The 21,759-nt window shown below is 44.8% G+C and overlaps 1 protein-coding gene and 1 long non-coding RNA gene across 2 annotated transcripts in view; one reads left to right on the forward strand and one right to left on the reverse strand.

The window, feature by feature from the left end:
- The window catches only part of MRC2 (mannose receptor C-type 2), an 81,091-nt gene extending 59,356 nt beyond the window's left edge, over nucleotides 1-21,735 (reverse strand). The window contains exons 1-3 of the mRNA XM_081166073.1: nucleotides 21,325-21,735; nucleotides 6,256-6,663; nucleotides 1,804-1,977 (exon numbers count right to left, since the gene is read on the reverse strand). Coding sequence (XP_081022199.1) covers nucleotides 1,804-1,977; nucleotides 6,256-6,663; nucleotides 21,325-21,427 — 685 coding nt within the window. The 5' untranslated portion in view covers nucleotides 21,428-21,735. The remainder of the gene's footprint in view (nucleotides 1-1,803; nucleotides 1,978-6,255; nucleotides 6,664-21,324) is intronic.
- The window catches only part of LOC308571489, a 103,967-nt gene that overhangs the window by 18,396 nt on the left and 63,812 nt on the right, over nucleotides 1-21,759 (forward strand). The gene's annotated exons all lie outside the window — the stretch shown is intronic.

Genomic DNA, 21,759 nt, shown 5'->3' on the forward strand with positions numbered 1-21,759 from the left:
TATTCAATAAACGGTTTCCAATCTTCTTTAAACTTTTGACCCTCTTGTTCTCTTATTCTATATGTTAAGTCTGCGAGTTGTGCATATTCTGTCAACTCTAGTTGCCATTAGAATGACTTTGGTTGGGACCTTGCTCATTTTCCATTTTTGGGCTAACAAAACACGGGCCGCAATAGTGGCATCCATAAATAACCTTTTTTGACACCTGGGAATTTCAGTCTGAATTATCCCCAACAGAAAGGACTCTGGTGTTTTTTTTTTGGGGGGGGGGAGTACTTTTAAACATTTTTTCCAATTCATTACGGTTCATTTCCCAATATTCTTTTACCCTTTAACACGTCCACCACATATGAAAGACCATTCCCTCCGCCTCTTTACACTTCCAGCACTTATCTGATCAGTCTTACACATCCTAAAAAACCTACTCAGAGTTAAATACCATCTGTGATTCATTTTCAGATAGTTCTCCTTCAAAGAATAACTTTTCCAGAGTTTTAGGGAAGGCTTTTTCCAGCCTCTGTGTTCTGTGACAGGGTCCTTTGAGGTGCGGACAGAGGAGAGAAGGCAGTGACTATACCTTATACAGTCATACATCATGTTGCGTTTGCTTCAGGTTAAGCGTTTTCAGGTTGCGTCCGGGTTACTTCCGGGTTTCACCGCTCGCACATGTGCAGACGCGCTAAATGACATCACGCGCATGCGCAGAAGCGACGAATCGCGACCTGCACACACATAGGTGCGGGTTGTGTTCCTTTCAGGTTGCGAACAGGCCTCTGGAACGGATCCCGTTTGCAACCAGAGGTACCACTGTACTTTATACAGTGGTACCTCTGGTTACATACTTAATTTGTTCCGGAGGTCCGTTCTTAACCTGAAACTGTTCTTAACCTGAAGCACCACTTTAGCTAATGGGGCTTCCCGCCGCCGCCAGGTGATTTCTGCTCTCATCCTGAAGCAAAGTTCTTAACTATTTCTGGGTTAGCGGAGTCTGTAACCTGAAGCGTCTGTAACCCGAGGTACCACTGTAGCAGGAATAAGAGAAGATGGGACAGCAGTTTGGGAATGGCGATACGGCCTTCTATAGGCTTGCACTCCTTCCTTATCTTTCAAACTGAGCACTCTGAGAAGCACCCATTCAACGTCTGTTTTATTTTATATACATTTGTAAGATATTTAACTCACTTTGAGCCCTGAGGGTAAAGGACAGTCTCAAATTAATGTGTATATTGTTTACCCTTTGTCACGATACAGGAAAGAGACCGATCATTGGTGTCCTTCTATACCAGACTTCCTCAACCTCGGCCCCCCAGATGTTTTGAGACTACAATTCCCATCATCCCTGACCACTGGTCCTGCTAGCTAGGGATCATGGGAGTTGTAGGCCAAAAACATCTGGGGGGCCAAGGCTGAGGAAGCCTGTTCTATACACTACTACAGCTTCTGCAGCACTTGCATGCCTATCTTATCTATTTACAGCGAATGCTACTTGTTTTGGTCCCTTGTCCCTGGACACCAGCATGGAATATTCATCAATACTCCAACTCTTGAGGGGGAAGACTGAATCACAGAAAACAGTGCAACCGCTCAGGGAATGTGTGTGTGAACGGGACACTTACAGAAGGGTAGTTTTGGAAACCAAAACCCTGGAGGCTTAGAAGGCAGAAGGAAACCTCCCATGGTGCCTTAAGAAAGGAGGAATGTTTTTCGGTTCAACAGTTGGCACAACCATCTGTTCACTCCTGTGGTTTGGCTGCTACATGCCCATCGGTCCCCGTGATTTCCCACCCCACAGAAGCAGCTTACTCTTAATGGGGCAGAACCCCCATCTTTCATCTTTGCCGTAATCCTGTGTGGTGGCACACCAGAGGTGACCATCTCCACGCCCCATGCTGGTGCAGTCGTAGAACCACTGGTTGTCATACTTGAAGGGGATGGTACAGGGCTTCCCGTGAGAGTTGCCTTGAATGGTGTAAATTTCTGGAGGAAGAGAAGAGAGAGATAAAACACACAGAGAGAAGCAGCAATCCCTCTTGCTGTTCTGGCTTCTGGGATAGCCTGCATTCGCTCCATAAGACGCACACATATTTCCCCTTACTTTTTAGGAGGGAAAAAGTGAGTCTTATAGAGCAAAAAATACGGTAACCCCAAAGGCCTTGGCAACCTACAGGTGAAACTCGGAAAATTAGAATATAATGGAGCAGCTCTTCTGCATTGCTGGGTCTCATGTCTCTCATCTGTCTCTTGACTAATCTCTTTTCTGGTGAGAGCAGCTTTTGCATCTCATTTGGAAACCAAGGACCCAGAGTCTGGAGGAAGAATGGGGAGTCACACAATGCCAGATGCTTGAAGTCCAATGTGAAGTTTCCACAGTCTGTGTTGATTTGGGGGGGCATGTCATCAGCTGGTGTTGGTCCACTGTGCTTCATTAAGTCCCGGGTCAACAAAGCCGTCTACCAGGAGATTTTAGAGCACTTCATGCTTCCTTCCTCAGACGAGCTTTATGGGGATGCTGACTTCATTTTCCAGCAGGACTTTGGCACCTGCCCACACTGCCCAAAGTACCAAAACCTGGTTCAATGCCCATGGGATTACTGTTCTTGATTGGCCAGCAAACTCGCCTGACCTGAACCCCATAGAGAATCTATGGGGCATTGCCAAGAGAAAGATGAGAGACATGAGACCGAGCAATGCAGAAGAGCTGAAGGCTGCTATTGAGGCATCCTGGTCTTCCATAACACCTCAGCAGTGCCACAGGCTGATAGCATCCATGCCACGCCGCATTGAGGCAGTAATTGATGCAAAAGGGGCCCAAAGCAAGTACTGAGTACATGTGCATGCTTCTACTTCTCAGAGGCCCAATATTGCTCTATTTGCAGTCCTTGTTTTGCTGATTTCGTTTAAAATTCTAATTTTCTGAGATTGTTAATTTGGGCTTTTCATCAGCTGTACGCCATGATCATCACAATTATAACAAAGGCTTGACATATCTCGCTTTGCATGTCATGAGTCTATCTCATATATTAGTTTCACCTTTTAAGTTGAATTACTGAAATTAATGAACTTTTCCGCAATATTCTAATTTTCCGAGTTTCACCTGTATGTTCTTGCAGCCCTAAGTTAACATTCAACACACCATTCCCCAACTCCTCCGGCTAGCTGTGCCCTCACAGCATACCCTGCCTGACTTCAAATTAATCCAGCACATATTTGGGCTGGCGGGCTGCTCCACTGAGCACATGATGAAATTTTTTCCACATGCACCGAGAGTATGCGCACACTGCGCTACCAAAACAAACATAAAAATCCTGCATCAAGCAGACACAGGGCTTGTTTGTTAGTGGAAGGATGCTGACTGAAGCACAGCTGGCTGAAAAAGCTTCAAGGTCATCAAACTAGCAGAAGGCAAAGACATCAAATAAGACCATTTGCATCTGATCCCCTAAATAATCAGCAGGGAAACTGATCTCTCACAGGGTTTGGAAATGTACATGCGTTGGGCTTAATTCCCAAAGCAAAAGGTTTAGTCTATTTACTGCGGGGAAAAATAGGAGACACTTAAAAAAGGCCTTCCCGACTATTCAATCCAGAATTGGATCGCAAGGTTTTGGGGTTTGGCATTGTCTGAAAAGTTAGCACATCAAAAGCCGACTGGGAAGAGGCAAAGCAAAACAAGAACTTCTTTGAAATGCGATTTCCCCCTTCCTCTCCTAATATATCAACAACGCAGAGGTGGTGAGGATTTGCCCTCTGTGAGCTCATTTGTCCTTTCAGAAAGACACACTGACTTGACTTATGAATTTTGGGCTACGACTCTCTTCATATTCGTAAACCGCTCTCTGGTCCTAGTTCTGAGTTCCTTGTTCATTTGGTCACCTTGCAATACATGTATATGTACTCAGGTATTTTTTCTCTCCCAAAAAAGTCTGCATCAACATAGCCCAAATTTTCTGCCAAAGAACAGCTCAGTTCCGTGAAGTAAATAAATTACTCAAATTAAACAAAAACGGCATTTTTGTCATGCACTTATTTTGAAGAAAGGTTAAAGAGCACTGGAACACTGATTCTCTGGAAATTTGGTCCTCCATCTAGCGCCTTAGATTCTATCAGGTACCTGCCTATGTACCTTTGCCTATCTTTGCAGCCTTGAGGGACAGAAAAGCAACCTTTCACAGAACAGTTCAGTTCCACATCACAGAGTGGTTTTATGCTGCAATTTAGAACACACATAGGTTTTGTGAAAGAGGGTTCCATCCAGGCTAAATTAGTTGAACTTTAATCCTGCACTCATTTTAGTGGAACCTTCGTTAGTCATGGCTAACTTTCCTCGCTGGAAATCAAAGGGTGCTCCCAGACAGGGACAATTTAGCAGCACAGAATCGCTGTTCTGATTTAAGCTGGAAGTGGAATAGCCACTCTAATACCCTGTAGCCAAAGGGCAATCTCTCTTTCCCCAGCCCTGTAAGTTAAGAGAGAGAGAATCTGCTCTGGGACCACTGTGTGAGGATAAAAAAGGTAAAGGGACCCCTGACCATTAGGTCCAGTCGTGGCCGACTCTGGGGTTGCAGCGCTCATCTCGCTTTATCGGCCGAGGGAGCCGGTGTACAGCTTCTGGGTCATGTGGCCAGCATGACTAAGCCGCTTCTGGCGAACCAGAGCAGCACATGGAAACACCGTTTACCTTCCCACTGGAGCAGTACCTATTTATCTACTTGCACTTTGACGTGCTTCCAAACTGCTAGGTTGGCAGGAGCTGGGACTGAGCAACAAGAGCTCACCCCGTCACGGGGATTCGAACCGCTGACCTTCTGATCGGCAAGTCCTAGGCTCTGTGGTTTAACCCACAGCGCCACCGGCATCCCTACTGTGTGAGGATAAAGGATTACAAACTCTCTCCCCCTGCCTCACTACCAATCACAGTTGCCTTCAACTGCAGTCTCTTTTTTTGGCGGTGGGGGAAACCAGATTTAAAGGTAGTATTATTTAGGTAAATGGAAGCTGATTCAGAGGAGAGCTAGACCCTAGAGAAGGAAATGGTTAGAACGCAATCGACAAAACAGCTGAGCAATCTCCAAAGGCCATATGATCTAACCCAGGCATGGCCAAACTTGGCCCGCCAGCTGTTTTGGGGACTACAATTCCCATCATCCTTGACCGCTGGTCCTGTTAGCTAGGGATGATGGGAGTTGTAGTCGCAAACCAGCCAAAATTGTAATGAAATGGATCAGCTAAACCTGGAGAAAATGTACAACTGTTCTATTGAGCTATAAAGGTCAGAATTTTTGAGCTATGAATAAAAACAAAATCTGAACTGCAAACATGTTTATTTTATTTCGTAAAATTTGTACACAGCTTGATGGGGGGGCAAAAAAAAAAAGCCTCAAAGGGGTTTACGAAAAGATAAAGCGGGAGATGCAGATTCCTCATTGAAAGTCAGTAAAAGCCCAGCTATTTCACAGCAGCCCAGTGTGGAAACAGCCAGAAGGCAACCAACTTAACCTGGATTCAAACTAAAGCAATTTAAACCACAATTTCACTATGCAGCTGTTTCCAATGCAAACTGAGGCTGATGTTTGAACTTAAGCGTTATTTAGACTGAATGGTGGTCGGTGGCTTTGGCGACGGCCCAGACTTTGGCAAAATGAAACTCAAGAGAGACAGTTAAAATATGGTGGGAACGCAGCGAGCATCGCGGAAGAGAGGGAAAGAATCAAGGACCCATCTTTCAGAAACACAGTATCATTTCCCCGTTTGCTTTGGCTTTTACAAACAGTTGGAAATTTTACGATTGCTGACGCTCCACTCAACTATGATTTGCAGAGCAATCCTAAGTTCTGAAAACTCCTACAACTCCGTGCGGGATGTAGAAGGAACCACTTCTGCTTTGCTAGACCCAGCACTGGTGCAGCTGAGAGAGCCGCCTTCTGAATTCGCACAGGAAACCCGTGAAACACATACAGTGGTACCTTGGTTCTCGAATTAAATCCATTCTGGGAGTCCGTTTGACTTCAGAAAACGTTTGAAAACCAAGGCGCGGCCTCCGATTGGCTGCAGGAGCTTCCTGCACTCAATTGGAAGCTGTGCTGGACGTTTGGCTTCTGAAAAATGTTCGCAAACCAGAACACTCACATTTGGGTTTGCAGCATTCAGGAGCCGATTTGTTTCGGAGTCAATCCGTTCGACTACCAAGGTACCACTGTGCTACCAGCAGCAGCAAAGAATGAGAAAGAAGTTTCGATCCTCTACTAGAGGCTTTACCCGAATACGGCCTGGAGCACAAATCTTCATCGTGGCCATAGATCTTCCACGGGCCTCCTCGTGCCTGATCGCCCCTCTCCGATGGTGTCAGTGACCAGTTCCCAAACCTGGAGCTCAAATACTGGGAAAGCTGGTCACCCAGGCTCCGGCAGTTCCACCGCATGTTGACAGATTCCCGGTCGCACTCATAGGTGCCTAGTGCCTGGGCTGTTGCGCTGGAGTTTGAAGACTTCCAGGAGACCCCCAAGCACTGCATGGTCCCAACGTTGAAAAGCCGGTTCCGGGAAACCCATTTCCACTTCTGGGCTGGGAGGCTGGTGTTGCAACTCTTGGAAATTTTCACTAGAGAGTCCTTAGTCTCCAAGCAGCCTTGAAGACCACTGCTATAGATGAGGAATATCCCAGAGTCTGTGAAAATTAAAACAAAATACAGTCATACCTCAGGTTACAGACGCTTCAGGTTGCGTTTTTTTTTTTAATTATGGACCTGTCGAAACCCAGAAGTACCGGAACAGGTTACTTCCGGGTTTCGGCGGTTGCACATGTGCAGAAACGCTAAATCACGCTTTGCGCATAAGTGCCGAATCGCAAGCCGCGCATGCGCAGACGCGCCACTGTGGGTTGCAAACGTGCATCCCGCATGGATCACGTTCGCAACCCGAGCGTCCACTGTATACTTTTTATATACAGTGGTACCTTGGGTTACATATGCCTCAGGTTACATACGCTTCAGGTTACAGACTCCGCTAACCCAGAAATATTACCTCAGGTTAAGAACTTTGCTTCAAGATGAGAACAGAAATCGTGCAGCGGTGGCGCAGCGGCAGCAGGAGGCCCCATTAGCTAAAGCGGTGCTTCAGGTTAAGAACAGTTTCAGGTTAAGAACGGACCTCTGGAACGAATTAAGTTCTTAACCCGAGGTACCACTGTATAAAAAAACCCTCCATGTAGTTAGCAACTCCCTCACAACAACACAGGTCAACCCACTAATTCAGAGGCCAGGTTGATTCAAGGCAAGACAGTTTGAACCTATTATACTGATCCTAGCCTGACTGCACTGGCCGACAATTAAGTTTATGAGCCCAAATCAAAGCGCTGGTTTTGACCTACAAAGCTTTATTTTTATTTTTATTTTAAATATTTATTGAGATTTTACACTAAACATAGGTTTTTAAAAATTACACATAATTAAACCAACAATTACACATACAAAAAAGAAAAAAGAAGAAGAAAAAACGAAAGCTAACAAGGAAGTTACCAAAAAGAGACCTAAAAAGAAAAAAGAAAGAAAAAAGAAGAAAAAGATAAACAGTGTGATACAAAATACAAAAAAGACAAGTAGTTGAAAAAGTAGGAAAAAAGAGGGGGGGGGAATATCTTAAAAAAGAAATAACCCATTTTTCAATATCTTTAAGTTCATTTGCTTATTTCCTTGACCTCCTCACACCTCCCCTTTTTGTATTCCCGTTTACAAAGTCCTTTCAGCAAATCCTTACCCTCTTTCATTTATCTTTGACCTACAAAGCTTTAAAAGACTCAGGACTGCAATATCTCAAGGGCCGCCTCTCCCCCAGACGAACCGACCCGGACCCTGCAATAATAATCATCTGAGAACCTTCTTTGTGTGCCCCCTCCATGAGAGTGACAACATGAGACGGGGCCTTTTCTGCAGTGGCTCCCCGTTTGCAGCATGCTCTTCCCAGAGAGGCTCACCTGGGGCCTTCATAACGTACCTTTAGGCACCAGTCAAGTGTTACGTTCTACTCAGGATGCGAACGGGGCTCCGGAACGGATCCCGTTCGCATCCAGAGGTACCACTGTACTGTACTTTGTGTTCTTATTTTGTAATTTTATGTCCCCCCGTGATCTTTGGAGAAAGGTTGGTATACACATTTAATAAACAAATGCATGAAATGAAATGAAAACATGAGTAAGAGCAGGCATAATGTGGAACAGTGCCCAGATCTGGTGGGATCTGCTTTCAATAGCCCCATATTGGTAGCAAACAGCTCTGCAGGAATCAAGTACGAGGTAGTTTCCCAGATGGCAGGGGCAGCCAACCAGAATAGTACTGTATACAACCACCTCTGACTATGAAAACATGCATTCTTGCAGAACCGCATTTTACTTGCTGCTTTGCTTAAAACCCCAAATGGTTATTAAAACCTGCAATTACCTTCTTGCACCAAGCCAATCTCTTTAGCAAAGTTTCTCACAAGACACAGGCCATAGCTGGAGTCGGGCTTTTGCCTTGTTTCTGGCTTTAAGGGCAAAGTTTTCAGCTGATGAGATGTTGCTTCTAGATTTTATACAATGTGCTGTTCAGATGACCATAACACTCCCGTCAGCAGAATGTGAGGGGAACTAGTTTTCCTCCTGTAGCTCCCTCCATTCCATAATTCTGCTCCAAAGGGTTCAGGAAACCTCCGCAGGGGAATCGCCAGAAATCAATTGCTTCCATGTCCTGCTGACGGAAGCCATACTAACACCACAAGATACAAACATCTCAAACCCTCCAAGCATCCCTATTTCCCAGGGACAGCCCCAAATTTACAGAAGCAGTTTCAGATTTGATCCCTGAATGTCCCGCTTTTCCTTAGGACGTCCCTATCTTCCTCAGAGAAATGTTGGAGGGTATCAGGGTGGATTTGATTTAAATCAAATCTATTTAAATCACGATTTAAATTACTAGTCGCTGTGGTCTAAACCACTGAGCCTCACAGGCTTGCCGATCAGAAGGTCGGTGGTTCGAATCCCCGTGACGAGGTGAGCTCCCGTTGCTCGGTCCCTGCTCCTGCCAACCTAGCAGTTCGAAAGCACGCCAGTGCAAGTAGATAAATAGGTACCACTCCGGTGGGAAGGTAAACGGCGTTTCCATGCGCTGCTCTGGTTCGCCAGAAGCGGCTTAGTCATGCTGGCCACATGACCCGGAAAAACTGTCTGCGGACAAACGTCGGCTCCCTCAGCCTGTAAAGCGAGATGAGCGCCACAACCCCAGAGTCGTCTGCAACTAGACTTAACTTTTTAAGACTTGATTTAAATCACGAGTCAGTAAGACTTGATTTAAATCATATTTTTACAGAAAGACTCATTCTTGCTGGTATAATATTTACAACCAGAAGAAGGTTTCATCTTTGGAATAATAAATTTTCAGAGTTGTTTTTACAGTTCTATCAAAAATTACTGAATTGGTTATACTATTAAAAATACAAAGACAGGTAATTATGCAATTATTGTTTATATTTGGACAACTTTTCTGCTGTACTTTATTGGAAGGAGAATAATACTCATTTCCTTAATAACAATTTAAACAATTTATTTAATTAAAACAATAACATTATAGCATTTGTATCCATGTTTGTTAACTGATGTGGTTAAACGATTTTTTTAAAAAAAAACCACAACCTTAGACTGAGTTTTAGCACACAATGAAAGCTTAAAACAAATCCTTATTTCCTGATGAATAGCCTTTGGACTATAATGTAACTTAAACAGAAAACTATCATTAGAAAGATTTTTTATCCAAAAACATTTTATTTTAAAAATCCGATTTAAATAAAAAAATCTGATTTAAATTTTTAAAAATCCGATTTAAAATTTAAAAATCCGTTTTTTTCATTTATTTTTTTTTAAATCCTTGATTTTTATCCACCCTGGAGGGTATGGAGTTATATGACCCACCAAGCCAAGGAGATAAGTAACTAGACAACATTACAGGGAAGCTTTTTTTAATGTTCAATGTTTTATTATGTTTTTATATAGGGTAGAAACTACCCAGAGTGACTGGGGCAACCTAGTCACATGGAAGGGGTACTGTTGTTGAATAGTACATCCCTATTTTCATTGGAGAAATCTTGGAGGGTATGCCATATGGATTTATTTTTTTAATCATTCACTCTCAAGATCCCTTTCCTTGCAGGTACAAAAGGAGGCAGTGGTGTCAGCACCCCCAAAAACTAATAATAATAATAATAATAATAATAATAATAATAATAATAATAATAATAATAATAATAATAATAAAAAAATTTATTTATATCCCGCCCTCCCCAGCCAAAGCCGGGCTCAGGGCGGCTAACAACAATAAAACAATACAACAGTACAACACAACACAACACTCTAAAATCATTCATTATAAAATTAATTCAAGACATGACAGGTTCTGGGGAAAATGAGCTCTCCCGAGGCTTTGCCATGCTCCTGGATAGATGAGTTTAGAAACCGTAAGGTCATACTCAACTGTCCAGACCAGAAAAAGAATTTGCGCCTATGACCGAAAGGGAGAGATCGGCTGACTCTAAAAACAGACAAAGGGCTAAAAGTAGAAAATTACCACTTGCAGGAGAACTTAGAAAATTACAGCCGCTGGAGATTTCAGAACCTTTTACAGGAGGGGCAAACACAAAGGCAAGGTACCTGAGGAGGGAAAGGCACATAATACTCTCTAAATATGGGACCTCCTAGTCCTGGCTTTGTGATCTAGCAAGTCTCACAAAGGGAGTCGAAGTGCCGAAAAAAATGGAGATAGGAATATATTTTCCTCCATTACATTTCCTGCTCTTCGGATGTGGCTGTATGACGCGGAGCCATAATATGCTGTCTAAACATGTTCTTAGCCTTTTTTAAAACACACACACACACACCCTGAAATGTGAATTTCAGCATTGCTAAGGATGCTTCCAGACTGCTGACTCCTGGCACAGCCCGAGCGTTGCTCTTCTGTCGTAAATGGCTAGCAGAATCCCAACCGGTGCCGGATTAAACCCTGCGGACGCCCCTAGGCAGTCAAAAATATCGGGGGATCCCCTCACAAATTTTAGGAGAGAAGAAAGCTTGATTGACACTTTCTTTCAAGATCAGTATGTCAAAATCGATTAGGATTTTGATCCGTTGTCCCAGCGCCCCCTAAAAGGTGGGAGAATCCGCGACCAGAAAGAAGAGGAACACCAAGGAGACTGGAAGAAATTTAAAGACTATTTGAATAAATATTGTAATATTAAAGATATGTAATCACTTGAAAGAATCAATTAGGCCTAGGATTAAATTGGGATTAAATAAATAAATAAGAAAAAATGTACGAAAGGAAAAGTTAGGAAATAGGATTATGTCTGTGATATGGTTTTATGAAATAATGATATTGGAAACTGCTATATATAATTACTAAGAAACTCAGATGGAAGAGTTTTGAGGAAGTCAAGTAATATGTTTATGAAGATGGATTTTAATTAATTAATTAAGTTTTAGTTTATGTGGTGATTTGATGTATTTTATATTTTATATCCTTCCTTCTTTTTCTTTTTTCCGTTTCATTCTTTTTCCTTTAGTATTGTTAACTTTTTCTTCTGTTATGTTTATGTATGGAAAATAATAAATATTATTGGGGGGGGGGCGTGGGGCCCACAGGCTGGTGCCTAATCTGCCTACAGTCATACCTCAGGTTACAACCACTTCAGGTTGCATTTTTTCGGATTGCGGAGCACCGAAACCCGGAAGTACCGGAACAGGTTACAGTGGTGCCTCGCAAGACGAAAAGAATCCGTTCTGTGGTTCTCTTCGTCTAGCGGTTTTTTCGTCTTGCGAAGCAAGCCCATTGACGGATTAGCGGATTAGCGCCTTTTAGCGGCTTATCTGCTATCGGATCAGCTGATAAGCGGCTTAGCAGCTTAGAAAAAGGGGGGAGGGGAAAAAACCAGCAGGAACTCGCAAGACATTTTCGTCTTGCGAAGCAAGCCCATAGGAAATTCGTTTTGCGAAGCACCTCCAAAACGGAAAACTCTTTCGTCCAGCGAGTTTTCCGTCTTGCGAGGCATTCGTCTTGCGGGGCACCACTGTATTTCTGGGTTTCGGCGGTCGTGCATGCACAGAAGCGCTAAATTGAGCTTTGCGCATGCACAGAAGCGCCGAATCACAACCCACGCGTGCACAGACGCGGATTGCGAACATGCATCCCGCATGGATCACGTTCGCAACCCAAACGTCCACTGTATCTGGTAAACGGGCACTGATCCCGACCAACTTTCCACATTATGGCCGCATCCATGCACCAGGGAACTCTGGGAATTGTAGTTCTGTGAAGGGAATGAATGCAAAATGACTCCTTCCATCTGTGGCAAAGGGCTCCTCTCAGGCGATGCTCCTTTCCTAGAAGGAAGAGAGCCTGTGGACCTAACCCCAAGCCAGGAAGTTGCTTTCGAGGTTAGAAAATATAGCATATTTTTATTTTTGGGTGGCAAGACCTGGAGGAAGTGGAAAACTCTATATCCAACTTTGTGAAAGGATTGTCTTAGAACAGGCGCAGGCAAACTCAGCCCTCCAGATGTTTTGGGACTGCAACTCCCATCATCCCTAGCTAACAGGACCAGTGGTCAGGGATGATGGGAGTTGTAGTCCCAAAACATCTGGAGGGCCACGTTTGCCTGCGCCTGTCTTAAAACAACCCTCAAGTACTGTTGCTGAAGGAAGCACGTCCAGTTGTGAACTCAAGAAGGCTCTCCTGTTCTTTGGATATGTTAGATCCTGCAGATAATAATAATAATAATAATAATAATAATAATAATAATAATAATAATAATATTTATTTATATCCCACCCTCCCCAGCCGAAGCTGGGCTCAGGGCAGCTAACAACAATAAAATAATACAGCATTCTAAAATCATTTCATTATAAAATTAATTCAAATCAAATTGATGGCAACCATTGGGCTTGAGTTCTGTGAAGATTGCCAAAGGAGGGAGTCAGGCTGTGCCTTGGCCAAAGGCCTGGTGGAACAGCTCTGTCTTGCAGGCCCTGCGGAAAGATGTCAAGTCCCGCAGGGCCCTAGTCTCTTGTGACAGAGCGTTCCACCAGATCGGGGCCACGGCCGAAAAAGCCCTGGCTCTAGTTGAGGCCAGCCTAACCTCTCTGTGGCCTGGGACCTTCAATATGTTTTTGTTTGAAGACCATAAATTCCTCTGTGGGGCATACCAGGAGAGGCGGTCCCGTATTACGAGGGTCCTAGGCCGTATAGGGCTTTAAAGGTTAAAACCAGCACCTTAAACCTGATCCTGTACTCCACCGGGAACCAGTGCAGCTGGTATAGCACCGGGTGAATGTGATCCCGCAGTGAGGACCCCGTAAGGAGTCTCGCCGTGGCATTCTGCACCCGCTGGAGTTTCTGGGTCAGTCTCAAGGGCAGCCCCACATAGAGAGATGCTACTGTTATCAAGAGGGCTATCTGCAAAGCAGTCATACCAGGGACTCAATTTTCTCATTGCAGGAAGATTATTTTGTGGTCTAGTATCAAACTTGCATCGCCTCAATACATTCTAATGCTCTGCTCGGACCTAAACTTAATAACTGATGTGGTTGAAAAGCCAAAAGCGCATAACCTTAAATTGATGGCTTTCATCCAGCTTGCTTTCAAGTGAATCGAGCGGAACGAAACCAACCAAGCCATTCGGCCAGAGCCAATGGCCTCATCCAGGCCTGTGTGAGAATGGAAGCTTCGGGTCGCAAAGTGACATTTGAGACCCAACCTGGTACAGAGGAAACGTGTCGAAGGAATTTACACTGCACAACATCCAGAGGGTTTAAATTAGCATCGGAATCCCATAAAGTAACTGAGCTCAAGTTTTAGCCAAGTACTGCAGAAATAATGTTATGGCCTTTTGTTTTTTTTGTTGTTTTTTTTAAAAAAGCAGCAGAATTTGAATAGCTTTTTCTATGCCAATATTCTTGTTGATCTTTTCAGAAGGTTGAAAATCTATTCCCAAATAGTTAAAAACTTTTACTTGTTCAATAAGCTGCTCATCTAAATACCATTTGGGGAAGGTGTGTGTATCATTTAGAAAACACCATTACCTTCTTTTTAACAATATTCAGAAAATACCCTCACACCCATTTTTTTCTGGAATAGAATTGTAGGATCATCTGCATCCAATAAAACAGAAATCTTTTTTTGTGGCCAACTTGGAGACGTGATAAGTTAGTGATGACAGAAACTCAACAATATCATTTGTACATAGGTGAAATAGGACAACAGCTTAAAAATGGCACGGGATCTGTAAAAGATGGATCTCTGGTACACTGCACTTTCCGGCACGTATTAATATACAAAGTTTTAAAGGGAAAAAGGAGTTTTTTATAGTTAATTAGACCACTTTCCCCCAAAATCCCAAAAGGGAAATGCTGCCTTTAGATCAATAAAAGCTGCATACTATATAAAGCACCTCTGAGGGTTATGTGTTTGTGTGTGTTTATATTGCAAAAACAGCCTAAAAAAGGGGGGGGGTTAAATCATTGCTCCAGAGCTTCTGTTGCAAGCTGTTTCAGAGCTTTTACACAAATAATAATAACAACCTTTTTAAAAACCACACTCAGAGGTGTTAAATGGTGCTTTAAAACGTGGCCCACACACTTGGCCACTGTTGGTGGCCTCTCTCAGAATTTCCAGAGAGAAAAGGTTTCCTATACAAAGCATACCTCAGATTGCTCCAGAAGGTCAGTCGTGTTAAATTGCCTCCATGGGGACCTTCCATCCACCCTCCCAAGGCAAATCCATGCTGCAGTTGCAGGCAGAAGACTCAGGTCGCATAAACACGGATGCAAGTACAATAAACTTTTGCCCCTACCAAACTAAGAGGTAAAGGGTCCCCTGATCATTAGGTCCAGTCATGGCCAACTCTGGGGTTGTGGCGCTCATCTCGCTTTATTGGCCGAGGGAGCCGGCGTACAGCTTCCGGGTCATGTGGCCAGCATGACTAAGCCGCTTCTGCCGAACCAGAGCAGTGCACGGAAACGCCATTTACCTTCCCGCCGGAGTGGTACCTATTTATCTACTTGCACTTTGACGTGCTTTCGAACTGCTAGGTTGGCAGGAGCAGGGACCGAGCAACGGGAGCTCACCCCGCCGCGGGGATTCGAACCACCAACATTCTGATCAGCAAGTCCTAGGCTCTGTGGTTTAACCCACAGCGCCACCCACGTCCCCCCTACCAAACTACTAAAGTTAAATTCTGAATCAAACTGGAAGCCCGTCAGTGTGCACAAATCTAGTTTTTAACAGGTCTGCGGTTGTACTAAGGGAAACCTGGGAGAAATGGAGGACAAACGGGAGCAAATTCAACAGGGGCATACATGGTGAGAAGCTGCAATGGTGCAGTGCAGAGCAATAAAGGGTCAAGAATCCTGGAATTCCTGTGGAGGAAAAGCTGAAGTCCACTCCATACATTTATACCCCATGCCTTCCCCCCGATGAATCACGGGGATGGCATTTCTCTCAACAACTTTCAGCACCCTTAACAAACTTCCCTTTCCCAGAATTCTTTGGGTGAAGCCATGACGCTTGACGTGGCGTAACAGTGCTTTAAATCATGGGTAGGCAAACTAAGGCCCGGGGGCTGGATCCGACCCAATCACCTTCTAAATCTGGCCGGTCCGTGAATCAGCGTGTTTTTATATGAGTAGAATGTGTGCTTTTATTTAAAATGCGTATCTGGGTTATTTGTGGGACCTGCCTGGTGTTTTTACATGAGTAGAATGTGTCCTTTTATTTAAAATGCATCTCTGGGTTATTTGTGGGGCATAGGAATTCGTTCATTTCCCCCCCAAAAAATATAGTCCGGCCCCCCACCAGGTCTGAGGGACAGTGGACCAGCCCCCTGCTGATAAAGTCTGCTGACCCCTGCTTTAAAGGTATCAGTTGGGTGTGACCTACAGCACCCAAATGTGGTAGACAGACCAGGTTCCATTGCAGCATGTTGATACTGATAGCTGGTTTGGCCAACTACAAGATGTTTCACAAAAAGCCTTTCCACATCACTGATACAGTGGTACCTCAGGTTAAGTACTTAATTCGTTCCGGAGGTCCGTTCTTAACCCGAAACTGTTCTTAACCTGAAGCACCACTTCAGCTAATGGGGCCTCCCACTGCCGCCATGCCACCGGAGAACGATTTCTGTTCTCATCCTGAAGCAAAGTTCTTAACCTGAAGCACTATTTCTGGGTTAGGGGAGTGTGTAACCTGAAGCGTATGTAACCCAAGGTACCACTGTATTCGGGTCTGTTCCCTACTGGCCTGCCTTCTTCTGAGCTCATATACCACATACAGAGAAGTGACTAACCAGAAAGTCTTCTGTTGTGTTGCCTGCAGTCCTGCGACAACTTCCAAATTCTGGAAAAATAATGTTCGCTACTATTGGACTGGAATATCGTTCTGGTTTCCCTATTTTAAACAGCGGTGATGGGTGTTGTTTGCTTTTTGTGTTTTTGCTTCACAATTAGGAGAGAAGACTGCATTCAGGAGGTACTTTATTTCAGTTTCCTTCTGACAATTTTCGTGTTCTTTCACAAAACGCAAAAGCCACTTCCGGGAAATCCAGCTGAATCCTAGGAAACTGAGGGAATTTTGCATTGCAATTTCACGCGATGAAATTCCGGGTGGTATCCTGGCATACAGTTCTTTCCCACCACCTTAGCACAAGATGGTAATACACTGATCAAAATGCTGGTTTAGCGCAGCACGCAGGGGACTCACCGAGCGGGCAGTTCGGTGGCGGCTCGTGGTCCGGTAAAACCGTCTTCATGGGCCGCATCCGGCCCACGGGCCGCACGTTGCCGACCCCTGAACTACAGCATCCTAGAGAGATGTTAATGGTGAGCCAGGAATGCCCCCAAGTGACAGCAGCAGCACTAACAGGAATTCATAGGTTTGGGTTGGAACCAGTGCCGGATTTACGTATAAGCTAAACAAGCAACTGGATGTACATTTCCAAAATATAAGATAAAAAAATAAAATAAAACCTAATTACAGCAACAGTGTTTTGTGTTCTGTGGGCTCCTATTTGTTATGTGCAAATAGCTTTAGATAACTATTAGGTCCATAAATCACCATACAGTATAGCATATATTCAACACAAATAACAGCAACAATTTGTTGTTGACAAAGGACAGCTGGACGTATAAAGGGCCCCATTACCTTCAGTAGCTTAGGGCCTCATCAAACCTACTCCAGACCTCACCTGGAGTACTGTGTCCAGTTCTGCTCTGGTCAGACCTCACCTGGAGTACTGTGTCCAGTTCTGGGCACCACAGTTCAAGAAGGACACTGACAAACTGGAACGTGTCCAGAGGAGGGCAACCAAAATGGTCAAAGGCCTGGAAACGATGCCTTATGAGGAACGGCTAAGGGAGCTGGGCATGTTTAGCCTGGAGAAGAGGAGGTTAAGGGGTGATATGATAGCCATGTTGAAATATATAAAAGGATGTCACATAGAGGAGGGAGAAAGGTTGTTTTCTGCTGCTCCAGAGAAGCGGACACGGAGCAATGGATCCAAACTACAAGAAAGAAGATTCCACCTAAACATTAGGAAGAACTTCCTGACAGTAAGAGCTGTTCGACAGTGGAATTTGCTGCCAAGGAGTGTGGTGGAGTCTCCTTCTTTGGAGGTCTTTAAGCAGAGGCTTGACAACCATATGTCAGGAGTGCTCTGATGGTGTTTCCTGCTTGGCAGGGGGTTGGACTCGATGGCCCTTGTGGTCTCTTCCAACTCTATGATTCTATGAAATCCGGCCCTGGTTGGAACAAAGCAGAAGCATCTTCCAGGATGCTTTTTCATTTTAGGCAAATGTTTTGGTGTTGAGAGCTATAGAAAGAAGTCTTTGATCTGCTCATTCCTTTCTTCTCAAGTGCAGTGGTACCTTGGTTCTCAAACGCAATCCGTTCTGGAAGACCGTTCCAGTTTCGAAATGTTTGAGAACCATTTTCGGCGTTCAGGTTCCGAAACATTCATCAACGGAGATGTTCAAGAACTGAGGTACCATTGTATTATTATTATTGTTAATCAATTAATTAAATTACTCTACAATTAAATTACTCTACAGCCCTTCATCCGAAGATTACAGGGCGGTTTACAACATAAAAACAAAACAAACAAAAAACCATACCGTAATAGCAAACGAAAAGAATGACCCGCCATACAGTTTAAAAATCCATAGCTTGTTTAATTAGCGAGAGGCCTGGGAGAAGAGGAATGTTTTTGCCTGGCGCCTAAAGATATGTAACAAAAGCACCAGGCAAGCTTCCCAGGGGAGAGCACTCCACAAATGGGGAGCTACCACTGAAAAGCCCCTGCTCTCGTATTGCCCCCCCCCCCGACCTCTTTTGGAGAGGGTGTATGAAGAAAGGCCTCAGATGACGATCACTGGGTCCAGTCTGTTCATATGAACGGAGGAAGGTCCTTGAGGTATTGCAGTCCTAAGCCATTTAGGGCTTCACAGGTCAAAACTAGCACCTTGAATTGGGCTTGGAAACTAACTGGCAGCCAGTGCGGTCGGGTTGGCATTATATGCGCAAACTGCCTTGCCCCGGTGAGCAACCTGGATGCTGAATTCTGCACCCGCTGAAGTTTCAGAACAGTATTCAGAGGCAGCCCCATGTATAATGCATTGCAGTAATCTAACCTAGAGGTTAGCAGAGGCGCTTGACTCCCATCCTACACATTACTTCTCTTTGTTCAAATAATAATAAAAAGGACTCAAAATTGTCATGTTAGTTTTTTTAAGAGATCTCACAGCTTTGCTTCTAATTCCTTCCACTCCATCCAACATGTAGGCAGAAGCGACGCTTTCAATAATCAGAGAGAAACTATCTTGGAGCAAATTAAATTAGAAAAAAGTTAGATGCCAGTTGTCCGATGGATGGCTGAGTTGTGCCAACAGTTCACTTCTCATTTTAAAAGCGGCCTTCGAAAGCAACAGGCCACCCACAGTACAACATAGTTATGCGGCTTTTAAAAACACACATTAGAAATATGCCAGTGCTCAAAAAGAAGTCCATTAATATATCTTAAAGCTCAAGAGTGAGAGGCGTTGGAACCTGTCTTCCTTTCACACTGTGCGGTGTTCACACCATACATTGAAAGCATATTACTACCCCAAAATAATTACGGAAACTGTCATCTACCTGTCACAGAACTGTAATTCCCAGCACCCTTAAAGAACTGCAGTTCCCAGGCGTCTTTGGGGAAAATCATGTGTTTTAAGTGCGCTTTAAATGTATGGTATGTAAGCAGCCTCAGTGAAACTGCACCAAGTGTTTTCAAAACACGTCATTTCACATTCTGTGAACATCTTGACTCTTCGTTTCATTTTAGCTTATTTCACTTGCTAAGCAGCAACAGCATTCTAAGCATGTAATATGAAAGTCCTCACAATGCCAGAGAGCTAGGACATTATTATTATTATTCCCATTTTACAGAGAGGAACATTGTTCATGGCCACTGTTTTGTGGCGTGAGTTATGACTGCAGGTCTCCCACATCCAAGTCCAACGTATTAGGGAACGAACTACAGTGGTACCTCAGGTTAAGTACTTAATTCGTTCCGGAGGTCCGTTCTTAACCTGAAACTGTTCTTTACCTGAAGCACCACTTTAGCTAATGGGGCCTCCCGCTGCCACCGCGCCGCCGGAGCACAATTTCCGTTCTCATCCTGAAGCAAAGTTCTTAGCCCGAGGTACTATTTCTGGGTTAGCGGAGTCTGTAACCTGAAGCGTATGTAACTTGAGGTACCACTGTACATTCTGGCATCTCTTTGCGTTCTTTGTTTTACCAGCCTCCTCCAAGCCAGTGCCCTCCAGATGTTTTTGACTACAATTCCCATCTACCCCAGCTGGTTTTTACTTGTAAAAGGAGCTGCAGGCAGCAGAGTTCTGCATTTGATTGGAGCAGTGTACTGTGGGAGTGGGGTGGGCCCATTCCTCCTGCTCCCCATTTTCCAGGGGGTGAGGCAGGGATACAAGTTTCAGCGAGTGTTGAGCAGGTACCTGGCTGGCTACAGAGGTGCGCAAGCCGCTGGGTGGGAGGAGAAAGAGAAGAGCATGTGGCTGTGGGCGATCTCCTACCCCAATCAGCCTAGGACACGACTAAACAACTAAACAACAACAACAAAGCTGCTCTCACTCCATCATTGCATCTTTTGCTCTAACTTCCCACCCAAAACTGAGACAACCCACCGACCACACACTGCTTCATTCCTGATCCTTTTCCCAACGGCTTCCTGCTCCCCCCATTTCCCAGCGGCTTCCTGATTTACTTTAAATTGCATTTTTTTTGCTTCGTAATCCACAATGGGGCTCTTTTTGAAATTTATCACGCTGCAACGTTTGTTTGTTTTTGTTAATCCTTTGGTTGCAGACTGCATGGAACCTGGAGCAAAAAAGCAGGGGTTTTATTTATTTCTTTAAATGTCACTGTCTGGCACAACTGACCGGGTCCAGACACTGGAGCAAGTTTTGCAAATTTGGCCAACTCGCAAGGCCAGTGTGCTTGTGAAGCAAATACACTGAGCCTTTGACAAAGCTCTGGGGACAAACAAATGCCTCTCATTAGTTTCTTGTCTCTATCACTGTTGTTGCTGGCCAAATCGCTATCCTCCTCCGAGGGACAATTCGGAGACCAGCTTGGAAAAATGCGCTCGCTCTTGCTTTTGGAAACACTGATTCCTCTGGAAAAATCCGGTGGTGTGTTGGGGTTTTTATTACGGCTGGACACATGCAAAAAGCCTGCAGGGTTGCAAGGCAGAACTGGTGGGTGAGAGAATAAAATTCCCAAACCTCAGGGGCGCAGAAACAAGAGAATTTATTTCAAATGCAGCAGGGATCAGCTCTTGCAACTAGAGAAAATCCTCTCTCTTTTTTTTGCTGATGGGGAGGAAGAAGAGAACCAAGTGTGTGCCCCCCCCCCAGTTTCTTTCAAAAACAGCCGCTTCCATCTCCTCCTCCCTTCGCAATTCCAAACCACATCTGGTTCCATTCAGGTTTCTCCTCCCCTCTTGCAAAACGCAAGATCGCGTACAGCCCCCCAAATGCCCCAACAACTGCCCAAAACTGGGGGGGGGGATCGGTGGGGGGGGAGAGAAAAGTGCATGCTAACTTTGTGAGGAGCCGACCCCCCTTCTTCTTTTTTTTTTTTAAAGAGGCAGATCTACAAGTACCTCCTTTCACCACCACCACCTAACCTCCCGCCCTTCTTAAAAGACGCTGCGAGTTTGGAAGTGGAGGAAAAACAAACAGATTTGGCCAACTCAGCCCTACCTGGGAGAAGAGCGCAAAGTCCGAGCTCAATGGTCAGAAGGATGCCCAGGGCGCATCTCAGCAAGCGAGGCCGTGGCGAAGAGGGGGGGCTGGGAAGTTTCATAGCGGTGGGGGTGGGGGCTGGGACTGATCTCCCTCTTCTCCTTCTTTTGCGTCTTTACGCACTCTGTCTCTCTCTCTCTCTCCGTGCTGACTCAGGGTCCTTTCCTTCCCCTCCTCCTGTTGGGAAGGTGATGGGAGGGTAAAGAGACAGGGAGATGGGAGAGAGACAAGGAATGCGCCCCCCCTTCCCAAAAAAAAGAAAAGAAAAAAGCGCCCCTCCCCTGCCTTCTAAGAATTCAGACGCTGCGTCACGAGCCCCACAGGCTGCCCAGCCAGTTGTGGGCGGAAGGGAAATGGGGGGGCGGGGGGAGAGAAGCTTTCTCCAAGACTTCT

The sequence above is a fragment of the Podarcis bocagei genome (assembly GCF_964188305.1).
Source record: "Podarcis bocagei genome assembly, chromosome: 13".
Taxonomy (NCBI): domain Eukaryota; kingdom Metazoa; phylum Chordata; class Lepidosauria; order Squamata; family Lacertidae; genus Podarcis; species Podarcis bocagei.